Raw genomic sequence first — 20,327 nt, forward strand, 5'->3', positions numbered from 1 at the left:
AGAGTAGATATTGTGTGAGAAGTGTGTAATATTACCTTTTTGTTACTCCTGAATAACTTCTCTTTTTAAAAGTGTTTAATTAAATAAAGACAAAAACAAGAATCTGCTGAAAACAGGAGTGTTCTATAAAGACTCATTTCACTGTTATTCATTCTGATTAATCTTAGTCATACACAGTTTTTACTTTTAGTGAAAAATCTCAATCACAAATTTTGTGTAGTACAAGAATATGCTTAACCTCTTTTTGGGACACCAACCCATTATGTTAAAATGTTTTTGGACATCCCTCCTAATGAATGCATTGACTTACTTTAAACTGCTGACACAGACGTGCAAATGCAAACACTCGGTAAGTGCACAGCAACTGAACTTAATAATTTATTCCAAATTTTACTGCAATTTCTACGCAATTTGTAAGTCCAATACCCAATCACTAGGCAGTCAACACACTCAGAAGAAAGCACCAGATCCCCAGATCTGATACATCAGCCAACAGACACCTGAGCTGAAAACACAGACAACTGTCCTCTCTCGGACTCTGGCTGCTGATGGTGATACAGCTACTGAATGTAAATACCCTCCTTAACACTCTGCTTTAGGTCAGACCCTTAAAACCTGTATAACTTCCAATAACAACTACAAAAACATCCAATTATACACAAGCTAATTAACATGAAGTCACACACTCAGCACAGCAGCAGCACAAACCATTCTCCTACCGTCTCTCTGCAGCTGAACTGGTCCAGATCCTCACTTAACCCCAAACCCAGCCTTTATCTCAGGGTGGAGCTTCTGAAAACCTTCATTAGAGCATCAATATCCAAACTGTACAAACTGTGACTGTGCTCATGTGCTGGATGTGTGATTATAATAATAAACAGGTTTTCAGAGACGCAGAGCAGAGAACCCTCTTTCAGATGAAGCGTCTCAGACTGAACGATCGAGACAAAGCTTTATGAAGTTTTCAGTTTCTGAGTAAACAGTGCTGGTTAGAGGATGGAGCTGAGACATATCTGAGACTGTGTTTTTCTCACTGTTACACAGAGAATCGTGGCGGCTCCACCAGCAGAAACCCTTATTCATCCTCTACCCTGTATTTAATTCTACAATATTTTACTGTTAATTATTTTTACAATAAATTACTCCTTTATTTTTATTATCTAGACCTGTCCAGAGACACCACCAAGATTAATAAAATATTTTAATCTGTAATTTTACTGCAGACTGTAAATCACTGATCAGCCTCACAGCCTCAGATCCAGCATTTACAGGGCTGCTTTATGAATTCATGCAATGCAACTATGTCTTAAAAGCATTTGACACTGTTTTACTCCTATTCAGTGTGGGCATACCTTTTGCTAATATTACTTTTATATTTTTTACACTTACTTTTTAAGTTAACTGATCATTTATCAGTTTTAAAATCTGTTATTTCACTTGTTTCAGTGCTTTTTAAAACATGTTGATCCACAGCATAGAGGCTACAAAACTGAAACTATGCAGCCTTTTAACACACCTTTAACCTAAATATCTAAAATAAAATGATGTAGCCTAAAATACACACTTGCTGCTCATCCAACACTTCTCAGTCTTGACCGTTTGCTGTTTCATCAACCATTGCTCATCATTCTCATGTAATAGAGCTAACATTACCTCCATCACCTCAAAGTCCCTGTGTAACTAACTTTACTAACGTTACTACCTGTTTATGTGCTACACATTCCTGCTCAGTCTGTCCCTCGTTTCCTCCGTCAAAAGCCTGCTCTCCCGGTCTGCTGCTCAACACTGAGCGTACCACGCAAAGAAAAGGTGTAAACCCATTGGACACACACGTGCTTTCGCTTGTAAACACTAGTGGGTAGAATGGCAAGCCCACGGTTTCTTCTTCACACACATACACACAATGCAAAGTAGATAGATTTGAGGAGAAGGGCGTGACTAATTTGCGATACAGAGAAACCTGGAATGGAGTGGAGTGGAACAGCGTGGCAATTCTAATCACAATGCACTGTACAGTGGGCAGTCAAACAAAATCCCAGACGATTATGAAATCCCCCCCGGAACATTTTTGTAGGTCTCAAAAGTAGGACATGTCCGGGAAAAAGAGGACATCTGGTCACCCTAGCTCAGACCAGTATATAAAACTCTATATAGTATATATAGTACAGTATGTATATAATTCTAGTTTAATTAATTATTTACACTTGTGGTGGAAATTGTTGATAGACAGAATAAAATCAAACCTCTGAGTCGTATGTCGAAATGAGTAACAAGCTTTATTGAGAGTTAGATACGCAGAGATACAAAGGTCTGTGATTCCTAGCTCTGTAGCAGTTTTTTATATCTTCCCTCAGCATCCTTTCATGGTTACAAACATGAATCAGCATTCAGAGATATATCATAGACTTCCCTTATATGGCAATCGCACTCAACACATTTACTATTTCTACCGCAACACATAGTTTGAGTTCAACAACAACTGTTTTCCTGTCTAAGAAAAGGGCCTAGGCTGTCTGCCACTACTCTCACTTCCTCTTTCCACAGAGAGGAAGCTGTCATCTTTATAATTCACCTGTAACAGCTGGTACTGAGCAGTGAATGAACGTGTAAGTATTGCCGAAATGCAGTTAAAAATACAAGGAACCAAGCACATAGTAGATCCTGATGGAGAAACTACAGTTAAATACATATTGCTTAACTTTGGATTAAACCTGGGTCCCGATGGGTCACAATCCGGGCGATGGGGCTTAGAGGCTTGAAAGCTTCTATTCCATTGGGGCAGCTGTCCTGTTAGCAAATATTCTTGGGAAAAATTCAACATATGTTCTATCCCCAGATTCAATTCACAGTCTGACCTATTCTATATCAGTAGAACAGCTGTGGTGTTATCTGGGGGGGTGGTGTGGAATGGAATCCATGGGATAGCAATGAATGAGACACCAAGCAGTGTCTGTCTGGGTGGACGGTGTTTGCCGTCGCCACTGTCACCTTGCATTTCAGCGGCCTCCCAGGCTCCTAGCGAGGAACCCAGGCAGGCACGAAGTATGATGATCCGCATGCTGGAGCTGTTTCTTAGGGTGTGATCCAGGCCATACAGACTCGCCTAGAATCCCTGGTTTCCACACCTCGGGGCAGGTAACCTTAGCCTTTTCTTGACCCTTCGGTATTTGGAGTGCGAGCACGCCCTATCGCACTCGTCCTACACCTGTCAGGCTTGAGGATACCTTAAACGAGTGTGGTCCCTATACTAGGTCGCTTGGAGTGTGTGGTGAACGCAAGTGCCTCTTCCCTCTGTCTTTTACCGCCGTGTGGGTGGTTAGGAGGACTTGGTGTGGTCCTTCACCAGCACCCAGCTCCCCTGGCGGGATCTCGTGGAAAGCCTGGTCGGCTGCTTCCGGAAGTGCTGCTTCCACCTGTTTAGACACAAAAGAGAGTGTGTCGTGGAGATCGACAAATTGTGTTACAAGTGGGTGGTCAAGGAGGTGATTATCGAGGAGCGGGGGCCCTATCTCTACATTTGGTGGTCTGCCAAAAACAATCTCAAGAGCGCTCAGGCATGTTCTGGCTTGGATTTTGGTCCTGCTCTACCTCAAAACCAAAGGCAATACCTTAACCCAATTTAACCCAGTTTGTCGTGCCACTTTAGCTTGAGATTCGTTAAGGCAGACCCCATCTGGGGATAGTTTCCTGTAGGAACAGCTTGCCTACTGCTACTCCATCCTGTGTACCTGTAAGGAAAGCTTCAATCCATTTGCTGAACATACACCTGCAAGACCAAGAGAAACTTTTTTTTCCTATCAGCTGGTGTAAGCTCTATGAAGTTTATCTGCCAGTGTTGAACTGGTTCTGTGGGTGGGGGGTGTCCCACTGGTATGTCAGACCGTGGTTTGGTCTGTCTGTGTGTGTTTTGGGCAGAAATCAGGCAGGATGAACAAAAAATTTGAGTGAGATTATAGATTTTAGAAATATTTTGAGTGAGATTATAGATTCCAGGTGCATAAGCCTTTGATAGCCGGGTTTTATTACTGGGAAGATTGGTGTTCGGATTGGTGAATCTGGGCATGGCACTATGACCCCTGCCTCAAGGAGAGCTGGAAACACGGGTCCAATGCCTTCGATTGCCTCAGGTTTTAAAGGATACTGAGCTTGTCTAGTCCTATAGGAAGACTTTGGTGAAATAGACACTGGTTCACAATCTTTTATTAGACCCACATCATGCTTGCTAGTGGCCCACCGCTGAGGAGGAAGTGAAACTAGTTCTTGTTCCTCTTCTTCTGTGAGTGAGGCTGCCTGCACGAGTGGAGCTGGCCAAAAAAGCTCCACAGTGGGCTCTGCCCTCAAATGGTAATTAAAGGGGTGCCTCCATGTTCTGGTGGAGGCCCTGTACTGCATGTCAGGGCACTCCGTGTTCACCCAATCTTTAGCCCTGGCCACCCGTTAAGCCCATGGACCAAGGTCCTTCCATGGGACGGTGCATCTACTTCTGGCCAGGGAGATCACTTGACATACTGGTCGGTTGTCTTTCCGGAGCCCTGGGCCTGATCTTGGCAGTTCCAAGCAAAATGTTCATATTTTCCACAGGTGTAGCATCGGTTAGTCCAGTCTTCTCCTTCTTCAAAGACTTGTTGCTGCTGCTGGCTTGGCTGGGAAGCTGGCCCATTGCCAGCAAATCTAACTCTCCCAGGGCCTCTGCCACTGCCTTGACCCCTTGCTCCACCATCGTCAACATGGTGTAATCCAACATGTCTGCCCGCATTTCGTTCAAGGTTGGGCGACAAGACATGACATAAAGTCCTCAAGTTCACTAAACTTTCTTTCTCCAAATTGTTGGGGGTCGGATAGGCCAGAGGCTGCATCCATAATGTCATTATCAGTCCAGTACCGATGTACCAGCAGAGGTCCTTCAGTTCCTGCCAACTCCACCATAGGGAAAGCTCTGCTGACCTGGACTGCTTTAATAGCCTTGGCACGGAACCTCTTATTGCCTCCAGTTTTTTCCATTCCGGTCACCTGGATGTTCAGAACCATGCATGGAAATATAAACACATGTAAACATACATAAATAAATTTTATTCAGATTATATTGTAATCTCATAAATGTAGTAGTGTATGAGAGATTAAGATCAGCTTCACCTTCAGCTCAGACAGGAAACTGTATATATTTGATGGCACTTGGGCACTTCCTTTATTAAAACCACTGTTGTAGTTAAAGTAGGCAACCGGTGCAGCACTGCTGTAGTGTTCCTACAGAGACGCAGTAATTCAGTGTTTCAGTCTTTTAGAGATTAGACATGTCTCTGAGTGTTTATGATGATGTGATTGGATCTGAGGAGATGAACAGAGGAGATACAGTGGAGATGGTGGAGGATATCTACGAGAGTGCAGACGCTGTTAGAGGTCATGACCCCAACACAGAGATGGAGGACACCAACACAATGAGGATCCTGAAGACACAACAAGCAGGTACCATTACTAATTACTGTTTACTGATAAGTGTACTTGACAGCAGTGACACATGTATGGTAGTGGTGTAAGAGTGTGTGTGTGTGGTGCTGGAACAAGTGTATCAGACACCAGTGTCACTGCTAGTGTAACTGCTGATGTTCATGCATAAAGCACATTTTATTTCATTTCATAATCAATTTATTTTCATTAAGTAAATAATTAATAAATAATATGCTCAGTTTTTAATGTTAGATTAAAATTGCATTAATTTAATATACTGTAAATTCATTGTTTTTTGTGTTTAAAATACTGTGTAAAGGGTGACTTTCCAAAAGTTCTCAAAGACTCAAGAACCTCTTTTCTCAACAAGCAGCCAACGAGGTATTTTGTTTGTAGCATTTAGCACTTATTAAATTGTATGTATTGTACTGTATAAAAAATATATATATGGTGATAATAATAAATAAAAACAAAGTAATAATAATAATAATAATTATTATTATTTTAAAAATTGTATATATATATGTATATATTTATATATTTATATATATGTATGACATATAATGTGACCTATTTACACACAAACATATATTGAGGTAATGTATCTTTGCACTGTCTGAATGTATTTTCTGGCTGTGAGACAGAAATGTACAAAACAAACATGGAGTCTGACTGAATCTGTCATTTTACAGATGACAGGGTGCAGTTAAAAAAATATTTAAATATATTAAAAACATTGAAACTATGTATTTGATATGTAGTTGCTATGAGCCTATGTTCAATATTACTCATATTCCTCATTCATACATAGTGGGGAACCATGTTTCCTGTTATCTTAGTAGTGGGCGTGTCGAAAGGTGTGGGCGTGTCGAAAGGTGGGCGTGTTGAAAGGTATGGGCGTGTCTAAATGTGGTGTACGCAATAGAGTGGGCGTGTCAAAACTTTACTCCCGAAAAGGATTAATACACTTATAATAATCACAACTCCACCAATTTCTACCTGATTTTCACACCGTTTCATTTGTTACAAACAGCAGAGATGTAGTAATGATTCAGGACGCTGTCACACCTTACAAATACGTGCTGAAATACTTTATATTATGTTCTTTAATTATTAATTTATGCACTTATTAATATGCCATACCATATGTCTGTCTTTGTTAAAGAGCATAATATAAAGTATTTAAGCATGAAAGCACGTATTTGTAATGTGTCACAGCGTCCTGAATCATTACTACATCTCTGCTGTTTGTAAAAAAAAAACGTGTGAAAATTTGGTGGAGTTGTGATTATTATAGACCGTTTCGATGAGGGAAAACACTAGCAAAGCTACTGCACATGTCTGTTCCTTCGATGCTTGCGGTGGAGCTGTTTTCAAATATTCAGCTGTCAAAATGACGAAGGCATATTTCGCAAATCTCCAGAACACAGAGCAAACACGCTATGGTCAGAAATTAATAATTAATGATCAAACCTCTTCTCCTGATCATTTTGATAAGGATTGAAGAGGGAAGTGACCTACCCAGATGTGTATCACTACCTTGCTGAAACAGAGTGTGTTTACACCAGGGAGGCAGTGAAAGCGTACCGCACTTTGGACGCATATAATTACCTTCTTAGTGGAAAAGTTGGGAATATTTGTTCCTATAGAAGAAAAGGCATCACTAGAGTGTATGGTGAAGTTGTAGCAAGTCAAACGCTATCCAACACGCACTCTGCATGGTTTGTAGCTCAGAAGGAGGGAGAAGTTGTGATTGGACACTGTAACTGCATGGCAGGTTAGCAGTGTGAAAAACGAAAGCACGCGTATTTACTATGGAGAACCAAAAAGGACATAAGTATAAATAAATAAATGCAATAAATGTAGAAATAAATAAATGAATTAATAAATATATATTAATGTTGAAATAAATAAATATATACATAAATAAATGCACGTATAAATAATTGTATAGGTAAATAAATAAATGAATAAATATGTGGAAATGTGGAAATAAATGAATAAATAAATGTAGAAATGTTAAAATAAATGAATGAAAAAATAAATAATTGTATAGGTAAATAAATAAATGAATAAATAAATAAATGTTGAAATAAATAAATGCACATATAAATAAATAAATACATAATTAAGAAATGTATTTATTAACCTATACAATTATTTATGCATGTATTTTTTTATTTCAACATTTATTTATTTATTCATTTATTTAATTATATATTTATTTATATGTGCATTTATTTATTTATACTTATGTAATTTTTGGTCCTCCATAGTTTACTTGTTTGAAGAACAATTTGAAAATCTGCTTCTTAATGACCTGATTTTCAATGTTTGTGACTCTCAGATTAGGTGAAGTTTGCAGTCATGTTGCAGCAGTTATTGTGGCTGTGGAACAGTGTGTAAGGGAAGGTTTAAATTAAATTACGTCCACTGTTTTGAACGCTGTTTACCGCTAAACGGAGGTGTCCCAGGAACAGCTACGTCACTTCCTACGCTCATGAATATTCATCTGAAACGGTCTATAGGTTTATTAAACTCCTTCCTCAGTGTAAATAAATCCACAGGGGGGCGCATGGTTGCCGACTCTAAAATGGCGGCCACGCTGACACGCCAGCTCCAATAGACGACCACCTTTCGACACGCCCACAACTCCGAGCTGCAGAGACCCACGTCTCAACAACAGGACAGATAAATTAATATTTTAACCAGGAGATGGCAGCTACGTCCCATTTCTCAAACTACACACCTTCTCTTTTATTGCACTACTGATATTGTATGAAATTCAGATACACTATAGGACGCCTTGTTATATTTATTAAAATGGCTACAATCTCTTAATCTAACTAACTGACACCCGACTGTGTGTGCAGGGTCAAAGCTTCATCTTCTAGACGTGTAGTAGTTGGAACATAGTCTGTGCTGTTAGCCCGTTAGCTAACATTAACTAACTTAGACGTCCGTCAAGTACTTTATCATCAATACTTGGTTTAATTCAGAAACTGCTGTACTGAGCTCATCTGTCTGATACTCAATGTATCTGTACTAGAAGTTAGCTTAGCAAGCGAGCTTCAGAACCAACACCACCGAAAAAAACTTCTGTCCGTCCAGTCTCTCCATCATTCTCGTCTAAAAGTTTATGAATGGAGTTTCAGTTAGAGATAGACGAGAGTATGTTCTGTGGTGAACAGAATGTTACCTCTTATGTTAACTAAGAGAATTCCTCCAAATCTCTGTGTTAAACATTATGCCCAAATTTTTCCCAGACATGCAAATATGCAAATCATGTGTTATTAGTAACCCTTTGAAATAATCAAGAATTATTTCCTCCAAAAAAATGAGAAAAGTAGATGAAAAAGTGTGTTTTATTACCGGTCACAATTGTGACCGGTGGGATGATATGCGTATTCTCAATGAAAGGTTGCTCAAATAGTTTTTTTGTTGAAATAAGGGCCTTCTGACAGCAATCACTGAAACAGAATACTTGATCAGGAACTTGGGACTTTCCACACCATAGGAACATTAAGACCCGTGGCAAAATATGTTCAAAATATGTTAACCTTGTTTAATTATTTCAAATACAAATTGCAACAGCATCACTTTAGTGTAACATGTATTGAAACATTTATTTGTAAACATTTTAAATTGTACTTTACTGCAAATCTTTTAATGTTGGTATAATATTTTAGTACAACATTTACAACTAAATGTAAATTACAGTCAAATACTTCATTCAAAACTTCAGGAACGATGTAAACTGTTGTGTATACTATTAGTAACCAGTGTTGGGCACGTTACTTTGAAAAAGTAATTAGTTATAGTTAGTAGTTACTTCTCCGAAAAGGAAACTGATTTACTAACTGAGTTACTCCACTATAAAAGTAACTAGTTGCCAGTAAAAGTAACTACTGGGTTACTTTTGTTACTTGCCTCCATAACCAACACCTCCCAGCCCCCACCTCCCAGCCCCCACCTTCTCAGAGTGTGTTTCATAAGCCAGATAAACAGAGTGCACAACAGCAAAGACAACAATCATTGCTTAGGCGGTTATCTCATCCTCCCCTCCCTTGTAACTCACACACACAACGCACACACACACACACTTGCATCTTTGTCTGTATGCGCAAAGTTAAAAAAAAAAAGTTAATTGAGCGTCTAAAGTAACGTGCAGTAACGGGGTGTTGAAAACGATAACAGTAATTAGTTACCGATTACTCCTTACTGAACACCGTTATTCCCTAATTTAACAAAAAAATGATTATAGGCAGGTATACAGTAACGAGGTAGGCACCTGAGCGAAGTGCTTGATTCTGTTCAACAATCAGTCAGACATTGTATTACAGTAACTTAGAAAATAAAGTTACCAGATATGGTAATCCATATCTGACCCATCACTATCACAATCACTTATAATAGCATCTTTCTCATTTTGAGGTATGATAGCAACGTTGCATGCCTAAAATTAGTGATCCTAAAATAAAAATATATATAGGTAAGATGCAACAAGAAATTTGTTTGTATATTTAGTATGTGTGCATCTAGATACAACATTCTATCCCACCGGTCACAATTGTGACTGTTTACATGTTTACTCATTCTGCAAACACACCAAAGACATTTGACTAATTACGAATGCATATATCATAACTAAACAACTTCGAGAGCATGTGTACAAAAATATTTGTTTCTATGTTTATTTTAACATACTTTACCAGCCTTTTATTTGGGAGCTTTGAGGCAGCCATCCTCTTCTCAAGATGCAACCAGGAAGTAAACAGCTCTGGTCATGTGACAATTTACTCAAAATATTTGATACTGCACACATTTAATTGAAACATTGTAATATTTCAATATTTCCTTATAGAGTATTGGGAAATTAACCAGTAACATTTTTAGAGGCTTATAATAAAAAAAACTTTTTTTGGTCACAATTGTGACCGATGGGTTGAAATGGGTAATCATCAGACTGATGGTTTAACATTTACTGGAGGACTAAATTAACTGTGTGTGCAGACTTGACTTAGTCTGTAAACAAACTGAACTTTGTATCTGATCATTCTTTAGTGTAAAAATAACCCACAATTGACATCACCTTGCCATGAGCACACTGACCAGTGTTCAGTTTCACCACTTACACAGGTGTGGATGTTCCCAAGCTGTTCCCTGAGGCAACCCTTCATGATCAATTTATATAATGATATCCCATGACTTTTGGCATATCAATGTATTTATTGTTTCTATAAGTAAAGTTTATGTATCTGTGTTTCCTCATAGAGAGTCGCTCTGCAGGAAGCAGACGCTACAGACTGGCTGCAGTGGGTCTGGGTCTGCTGTGTGTTCTCCTGCTGACTGCCATCATAGTGCTGTGGATCCAGTTCAACCACCTGACTGCAGAGAGAGACCAGTTACAGACCAGTTACACCAACCTGACTGCAGAGAGAGACCAGTTACAGACCAGTAACACCAACCTGACTGCAGAGAGAGACCAGTTACAGACCAGTAACACCAACCTGACTGCAGAGAGAGACCAGTTAAAGGCAGAGAGAAACAAGCTCCTGAGAAGGTTTTCTGAACTGGGTTAGTGATTCTACAGTTTTTAATCACTTTATTAGGAACACCATTCTAACACTGGTTTGAGATTTAACTGGTACAGAGTTGTGGCACTCAAACAAACATCTTTACACTATGGAGTTACATTTAAAGAGTCTATGAAACATTTCAGTTTGTAAGTTTTCTAAGGGATTAAATATAATGGAATTTATTTATATAAAATGTTAGTTGGTGAAGAGCCCGGGTACATAACTAGCGTATAAGAGCTTGTTGTTTGTGGAGATAATGGATGAAGATGAAGCTGAACTAGGCTAACGTGGAGCATTTACTCAGAGATCTTTCGTGTATAAACCTGAGCAGAACTTTTCAGATGCTTTTTTGAGAGCGAGACGTTTTTGAGGTGTCTATTCTTTCTCTACGTGGAGCCGTGCAGAAACCCTGTAGCGCGTCCACAGCAGGCACTGCCATCCCGTTCGCTAGCTTGTTTATATACATTTAGCTATTTAACATGTAAAGTCCAGAGTTCATTAAGACTGAAAGAAACATATATGATTTAAGTGGATATTGAAACACCAAGGCGCTATTTGGTTTATAAACCGTTCAGTTTGGAAGTTGGAAGGCTTTCTGGGTACTTAGCTTCATCTAGTTAGTGTTAGTTAGTTAGCTAGCGTTGGCTAGCTATGTGTAAGTAGCTAGCTATGTTATCTTTTAACTGTCAGCTTATCTAGACTTTGGGTAAGTTACTTCTCGCTGCTCTGTTGGGTGGGCGTGTTTGGCTCGTTCCTTGCGGCTCACAGCTGCTGTTACAGTACCTCCAGTTGGACGGTCTGTACATCCCAGTTGTTCAGAGGAAAAATAAAAACGGAGGAAAAAAGCCTCAGACTTCAGCTTATTTGTCCGGCACTAATGCTCCTGACCCAAAAACCATCTCTTAGTCCTGGTCCAGAAAGTGCTCGCCACTAACCCCTAGCATTGCAGCTAACTGGAGTATTCTCGCGCTTCAGCGCCGCTAGCCACCACTGAAGAACAGCTGTCCGCTTAAGATGCGAGATATAAAAGTGAAAGTGAACCTTTTTCTCATTCCTCACCCTATAAAAGTAAACTATACCCAGTATTACTACACCCAGGGGCAATACAAAAGTCCCCCCCGCTTTGCATAAATTTTTGGTTTGGATTTTATTATCTATTGAGGAACTAAATTAATGTAGGCTCATAGTTTATGTTAATGAGGCGTGCGAGAACCAACCTCGTGACGTCACTTTCAGCACTGGGACAAGATGGCGCTGCTCTTACTTAAAAAAATGACATTTAGATTGCTTATTATTTTAATTTCGTTTCAATGACAACTGTTAAACTTATAAGATTTGTTAGAGTGAAAATACATCTTGTGAATTATACTAAATACTTGAAGTGTTTCGCGTCCCCTTTAATGGATGTATTAACGCCTAAGTTAATAGTATATTAAATTCACTGAAAGCTGTATTAAATGCGTCTGTTGGGGCGATGTTAAAAGGCGATTGAGGCGAATACACCTAAATACCTTAGGTAATGATCAGGGATTACATAGATGCCTTTTAGACAATAAACAACGCTAAACTACACTGGAGACATATTAAACTGCCTAGGTTAGCTAACAAGTTAGTTAGCTGAGATGCACTACTTCAGGAGCTTAACCTGCGTCCACAAATAGAGTTTACCTTTCTGAAAGTCTTGGTGGTGAGGGAAATCCTTCATAATGTTTGTTGTGTTTATGTTCCGCTGATTTTATCACACATAGTTTGCGCTGAGTTTTGTTCTCCATGGCAGCGCAGCTGAACTTTTCCCAGCAATGTTTATTATGGTTAGTGGGAGAGACACTGTGTAAATCATCTGTGCAGGCTGGGGTTTGTGTGCGTGGCTCGGGGGAACCGGTGTTCTGTCGAGTTATGCTACCCATCGATTTTATGTTTTTAATGATAATTCCTTAAGATTTTATTGGGAACACTAAACAATCTGCTTGAATGTTAAAAAACATGTTAAAAGCAGTTAAAGCATATCAGTGGCAAGTTAAAAAAATAATAATGAACTTTTTAATATAGTCACCTATATGACCATAACCTTTTGTGGTATAGCGCCCAGTAAACTCACTATATAACTATGACGGTCTAGAAATGCAAAGAAACTCAGACTACAGACCCCTTGGGCTCCTAGGCCTACAAGAAAAAGACTTAACACAGTAATTACTACAGATTAACACTTAACAGTTTATTGTGACCTAATCTGGCATATTATACAACATAAGAATATTCCTAAAGTAATCTAAAAGACCAAGTCAAACAAGATAACAGTTAAGAATATTGCATAGTGTATTTTAAATACAATATTGCGTAGTATGTTTGAAATAGTGGTTACATGCAGAGCATGGGAGGTCTCTTAGTTACAGACAAACTCAGACACTATGTTCTATGTACTTCTATAAATATCCACCAGAAAAATACACTTTGAATTTACATGGGAATTGGAATTTGGCACTATTTACATTAGGACCCCTTTGATCATCATGAACTTTGATCATCACAGGGCAATCCTAAACACATCAGGATGGAGAATGGAGACATTTCACCCATTTCAAGTTCAAAAATGCTCCATTTAAGACCATTGTACTTCTCACACCGAGACCATTGAAACTAAACACGAACACATTCACATTCATCTTATGTGAACAAGTTACATTTTAGATCCAGCATTTAAAAGGATTCTTCACTCCAGTAGACACATCTTTAAGCAAAAGGTGTTAAATGGTACATTCAACATAATAGCCTTGCTAGGGCAAAAATAAAAATCGTCCAAGTGCATTCAGTTCCATATTCAGACACAGTAATTAGCTTTTTATTTCCACACTTGCACTTTTCATTTATTCAGATCAACTTTTAGTTTCCTACCATCACTGTTTTATCAGTGTTGTTGCACTGAAACCAGAATCACAGCCTTAAATCTTAAGTGTTCCATTAAATCTGTATCTTACCTGTAAAGTCTGAATTGTAGATACATTTTTTTTTTTCAGGTGTCATTTCTTTACGAGTTCTGGCAGCTGTTTCACATCTCTCAGAATCGTAATCATATAAACCAGAGAAGAATGTTAAAAAGTTTTTACTGTGAAGAGCATCAAGCAATTGTGACCCAGAAGTGACCACAGGTGTTTTCTCATGATGCATTGCTTTTGTGTTTCATCCATAGATAAAGCAGTTAGAGACGGGTGGATCTACTTCAGCTCCAGTCTTTACTACATCTCTACTGAGGAGAAGAGCTGGACTGAGAGCAGAAACGACTGCAGAAAGAGAGGAGCAGACCTGGTGATCATCAACAGCAGAGAAGAACAGGTGAGAGAGAGTTCTACACTGTGTAAATATTTCTGTTGGTATATTATCATAGACAGCTTTAAAACTGTTTAATACTGTTTATCTCAGCAGTAAAAGTGTAAAACAGGTAATCTCCTTGTTGTTTCTACACTCACTGTTCATTTTATTAGCTCCACTGATCATGTATACTGGGAATAAATCACACCTCAGATCTCAATGAAAGAAAGGATGAGAGGAGAATTTAAAAATCTTTAATACATTGTGTAATTAGTTGAGAACAAAATTACAGTAAATGGAAACCAAAATCATTAACCCACTGAAATCATAGGCTCATCCTTCTGATGAGATGATGGATGTTGTCCTGGGTGATGTCCTTCCAGGGCATCAGGGAGCTCCTGGACAGTCTGTGTGTTCTCAGTTTTACTGTGGTTTGGGGAACATAAGGGCCAGTTAATGCCATCAATACCTTCATTATTCAGGAACTGCCTACACACTGCACCAGTGTAAGATCAGACATACATACCTCTTTTCCACCAACAAAGTGCTGGTGCCGAAGCTGAAGCCAGCTCCTGCGAACCTTTTAAGAACTGGCCCGTGTTTCCACTGCTTTAAGGAGTCACTGAATAGGTATGTGAATGTGGGCGTCAACAGAAGTCGGGGGGGTGATTTGAAAACAACATGGTGGAACCCGACCTCCTTTTGAAACTTTTGCTGCTATCCTCGGAAGACCACTGTTGATTCATTTTCATTAATTTAGCTGCTGCTGCTGCTCTTAGCTGTGAATTGAGGTGAGGTTTGTAAAAAACTTTGCCCCCGAGACGCTTCAGCGTCCCTCCCTTTGGCCGCACGCATCACAGGTTCGCTGGTTCCAGACCAGCAACATTGTGGGGCCAGAATGGAACCGGCTTTTCCAGCCGAGAACCTGTGATTTTGTGGTGGAAACACAAAGAACCGTTCGGGAACCTGGCACCGGCACCATGCAGTGACTGAGGATTTCATCTCAGCATCTAACAGCATGCATGGTTTCATCTGGCTAACATTGTTCAAAAACATGCACACCAGAATCCTGCTGGAGGTCGGTTTATAGGGCTCTGGCAGTGCTCCTCCTGTTTCTCCTCAGATAAAGGAGCAGATACCAGTTTTCCTTGGGTAACGGTCTGTGTTCTGTATCTCCTCAATGCTGTTTTTGTGATAACATGTATTGATGTGCCATCCTGGAGAAGCTGTACTACCTGTGCTGCAGCTACCGGTTCATGCTACCAGTAGTGACAAGGACACTATAAAAACACAAAACTAGAGAAGAGTCAGTGAGGAAAGGATAAGGAGATAGTTATTCCCTCTCTGGTGCACCTGTTCACTACTTTTATTTGCCCCACAGCAGGTTAACGTCTCTCAAATTGAACTTACTTTGTGCTCTACTGAGATGTTCCTTTAATGAGCAATGTAGAAGCACTATTTCTGTCTGGCTATTTCTGGATATTGAAAGAATATTTTAAAATGCTCAAATGATGACGTCTTAAAAAAGAACTCTTGTATAGAATTGATTTTGGTGTAGTAAAACATAGTAAAGTAAAGTAAACCTTTTGTTAGGACCCCTGGTCGTATTGTTTTTTTTTTTTCTTGTGTGCCCTCTATGCTGTTTGTGTTTAGTTTTTAGTTGCAGGACCATGACTGGCCACCAGGGGCACAAGAGAAATCCTGACCTGGGAGAGACGTTCAGGGCTCCTCCCCTTTCCTGACCTAGAACAACTTCCTGCTCAGACCAACCCAGCCTCTCCATTTTGTGTTCTGTGTGTTGCTTAAGTATTTGTTACAGTTTACTTTATTCTTTGGGTAAAGTCGGGGGTGAGTGCCATTTTGTTTTGCTACCTCTTTCTCCTGTTTTGGTGACAGGGAGTCAGGGTAGTTTGTGTACTTTGTTTTCTTTATTTTGCAGGTTCAGTTAGTTTTCTTAGTTTGTTACTTGGTATTGTCTGTTATTTTGGCCTGTGCTCACCCCTGAAGTCATATTCCCTTAATTTTATCAATAAAATAATTCTAATATAGGTCATTTTCAGTGTCTGGTGTTTGGTCTGGCAGAGGGTCTGGGGAGAGAGCCCACTCTCATTTTCTGTTACGGCCTGACCCTAGACCGGGTCGTTACACTTTGTTGAATAGTCTGTCACATTTCTCCCGTAGCTTTCTGAGATCCAGTAATTTTTTTGTTTCTCCTAACATGTTTTAGAATGGATGATATGGGGCATATTTTGCCCCTGAAGATGAATCAATTTTTACACCGTTATCCAGATTCAATGTAACTCCTCACCTCATTCGTAGAACCTGACATTTAATACCAGGCATTAATACCACTGTTTATAATCCATTATCATCCATTATAAAGTATGTTTGGAGAAACTGGGTTGTTGGAAATGAGTAAACAGTTATTGTACTTCAACAGGACTTCATTAACACATTGAGAAAAGATCAGTGGGTTTGGATTGGTCTGAGTGACGGTGAAAGAGAGGGGGTCTGGAAATGGGTGGACGGATCAGAACTGATCACTGGGTAAGAGACTCCTGAACTGAACTCTGTTCATGATGCAGTTACTGACTCTCACTCCTCACTGCTCTGATAAACACTCTGATACTCTCCTTCTCTCTGATAGGTTCTGGAGACCTGGAGAACCCAACAGTTTGGGAGAGGAGGACTGTGCTATAACTGACATTAGTTCTGATCCTGTGAATACCTGGAATGATTATCCCTGTAATCGTCAGTTGGTTTGGATCTGTGAAATGAGAATATAAAGAGTACAAATTGTGTGAGAAAAGTGTAATTATATTACGCTTTTGTTACTTTTGAATTACCTCCCCTTTTAAAAACTGTTTAGTTGAGCAAAATAAAGGACAATGGTGCTCTAAATGCACAGCTATTGAACTTAATCATTTATTTCTTATATTATCCTATTTTCAAAACAATTTGTAAGTCCTCCCTGTACACTCCCTTCTTCACTGCCATTGAAAAGTTCTGTCCAAACGTCTTACTGATACTGTATTATCTGAGTGAAGTTTAGGTCATAGTTGGTAAGATACTAACAAGATAATGTGACTAATGAGTCTATCTGTAATTTAGGATTCACAGGTACAGCTAGTGATAATAACCTCTGTTTTATTTATTTTTCTTTGCTCTGCCTTAAAGTAGATTTTAATGTCAACTAAATAAAAACGTTTTAGAATATTCTAGAAGGGCATAGCCACTTTTTTTCTATCTGGTTTCTTTTAATAAATGCAGTTAATACTGGGACTTTTGGATTTGAGTTTCTCCCCCACTAGTAGATAACTTTGTAGTGTTACAGTTTGGGGTGTTGTATTCTTTAACATTACTTTGAGGGTATTTACTTTACTAAACTTTTTCTGTTTAGTTAAAATGTTTATTAGCTGTAAACTGATTCCACTGTACAGTTGCAAAGTTGCACATCACTGTATGTAAAGTGACTCAAGATATTTTGTGGAATTACAGTAAACTGCAAATAAATAAACTAAATGCATATATATATATATATATATATATATATATATATATATATATATATATATATATATATATAGTTACTTTATATATTTATATATTATATATAGTTACTTTATATATTTATATATTATATATAGTTACTTTATATATTTATATATTACATGGTACTGATTTCTGTTGTCAGTGTTATGGCCTGGAAAGCCAGACCAGTAACATAAGCTAGGACGACACCCGCACACGCATTTTAAGCCAAGACCAAAGATGATACCCACCACAGAAATACAAGCCAAAATGATTTGTTTTAAATAAACAGTAGCATTCAGTCAGGAATAAGAATGCCTAAAAAAAACAAACAAAACTAAGTTAAATGTTTAGAACTAACTTACCTAACAAAAAAAAGGATACAAAAATACATAAATCTTCCCTCCCTCCCTAACTAGCAAAACACAGGTGAAAAGAAATGGTTGAAGTGTATTTACAGAAGTACTATGACAAAACATTAAGGTTTAATAACGTGTTCTACTTCAGTTATCTAAACAGGGCTGCGTTTCAACAACGGAGCCTAGCATTGAATTAACGTGGTACGATGCATCGTTAAACTAACTAACATCATCGTACTTTGTTGGCACCACAGAAGTCTGAACTATGTTGGTTTGAACCACCGTGGTCTTAACTAAGGAGTTTCCAGATGTGTTCTCAGCAGGAAACACGCAAAACTCACAGATGACTCTGTGCTCTCTGATCGGAGCCCTGTAGCGGTCAAGATCCTCATTAACCAGTTCACTGAAAAACTTCAGAACAGTATTTATATATCTATAAACTATTAACATATAACAACATTAACATGATACTACATATAAAAACAAAATAATACTTTTCGTGCTGAAATAAGCCGGCGCGCAATGAATCTTGGGGTACTGTAGGCTGTGAAGGATACACCTGGTGCATTCTTCGACCACGTTATTCGAAGGATGCAGCCCCTGAATTGATACTGTGGCCGTTTCTCAATACACAAGTACACAAGTCTGTACTCCCGTACTTGGAAAGAACGGACTTGGGAAGCTCAGATTGCGAGTGCAGCCTCCCGAGGACGGGAGGAAGCGGGACGGTTGTTGTGTATTTGGAACAGCTGTGTACTTGATGACGTCACCCTCTTAGAGGAGTGGAAAACGTTGTTCCGAAAACGTATGAGCACATTTTCACCTAGCCACTTTCTTAACAAATAAACCACATATCTGAAGTCTAAACCCCTACATTCTCGCCTGAAAATAACTTAAAACGTTGATTTAGCACACAGCAGTACTGTTTGGTAACACTTTATAATACTGTTCCATAGTTACTAAAGTAACTAAGCAGTAACTAAGCAGTAACTAATTAATAGTGCTGCATTAACACCTAAATATTTTCTATTAACTACCAGGGAGTACTGAATAATTACTCAGTAGATAGTACTGAACTAATGATTATAGTAGTTCACTATTAACTCCACAATAATTACTGAGACTTGTTACTGAGACATATCTCCTGGAGAACTACTTACTATTTAAGTCTCCTTTATAGTAACTATTCATTAATTACTGCTCAAATAAATAATAACTACTCAGCTGAAAACTCTTACATGCCACCTGGGGAACTATAGATCTTAATCAGTCTAAAGGCATATTAATTGAAGGCATATTTGAATTAAGCAAGTGACACCATTTGTAGTAGTGGTAACCTTAATTACCTTATTATCCTCAGTTCCTTCCAAATATTAGCAACATATAGTAAAATACTTCAGTGTGTATTACTCTGCTTAACCATCATTTAAAAAAAAAAAAACAAACAAACATTATAACGTAATATTATTGCATAGGAGATATTAATTAAAGTTCTCCAGAAGGCAAGACTCTAAGAATGACTGTAAGACTGTAATAATTTAATAATCATTGCTTTAATACTAGGTGTCAGCCTTCTAAATGTGCATCTTCAGCATTTGCAGCCTCACAGAGACTTTTCATCTGTGCATTATTAGGGTAATTACGGTAATTTTACAGCAGCGGCAGCTCTCCTGGTCCTTTGTGTAAATTCTCTGCTGTGCTGCTGCTGCTGCTGCTGCTGCTGGAGGAGGATTAAGAGAGACTCTGCTGCTTTCATATTTCTGTATTTGATTGAAAATAAACTAGAAATCAAGATATTGAAATCTTTTCCAGCTTATTTTACCCCCGGATCAGAGGAGGACTCTTTGCGGGTTGTTAAACAGCTTTAGGATGTATGTTAGCTAGCTAAGTTAGCAAAGTTGTGTGTGTGTGTAGTTAGCGTTAGCCAGCTAAGTTAGCTAGGTTATTTGTGTGTTAATTAGCTAGTTTAAATGTATGTTAGTTAACTAGGTTATGTGTGTGTTCGTTTGCTAGCTAAGTTAACTTAACTAGTTTACGTGTGGGTTAGATATCTAGGTTAAATGTGTGTAAGTTAGCTAGGGGAAATTTGTGTTAGCTAGGTTATATG

General features: G+C 38.6%; 1 protein-coding gene across 1 annotated transcript; it reads left to right on the plus strand.

The window, feature by feature from the left end:
• Nucleotides 1-5,291: 5,291 nt before the first annotated feature.
• LOC111196635 (CD209 antigen-like) lies at nt 5,292-17,116 on the plus strand. Its single transcript, XM_049472692.1, has 4 exons — nt 5,292-5,463; nt 14,212-14,354; nt 16,771-16,877; nt 16,978-17,116. Exons 1-4 carry the CDS (start codon nt 5,292-5,294, stop codon nt 17,114-17,116), a joined length of 561 nt encoding a protein of 186 aa, XP_049328649.1.
• The last annotated feature ends 3,211 nt before the right edge of the window (nt 17,117-20,327 follow it).

The sequence above is a fragment of the Astyanax mexicanus genome, chromosome 25, assembly GCF_023375975.1.
Source record: "Astyanax mexicanus isolate ESR-SI-001 chromosome 25, AstMex3_surface, whole genome shotgun sequence".
In the NCBI taxonomy this organism is placed as follows: Eukaryota; Metazoa; Chordata; class Actinopteri; order Characiformes; family Acestrorhamphidae; genus Astyanax; species Astyanax mexicanus.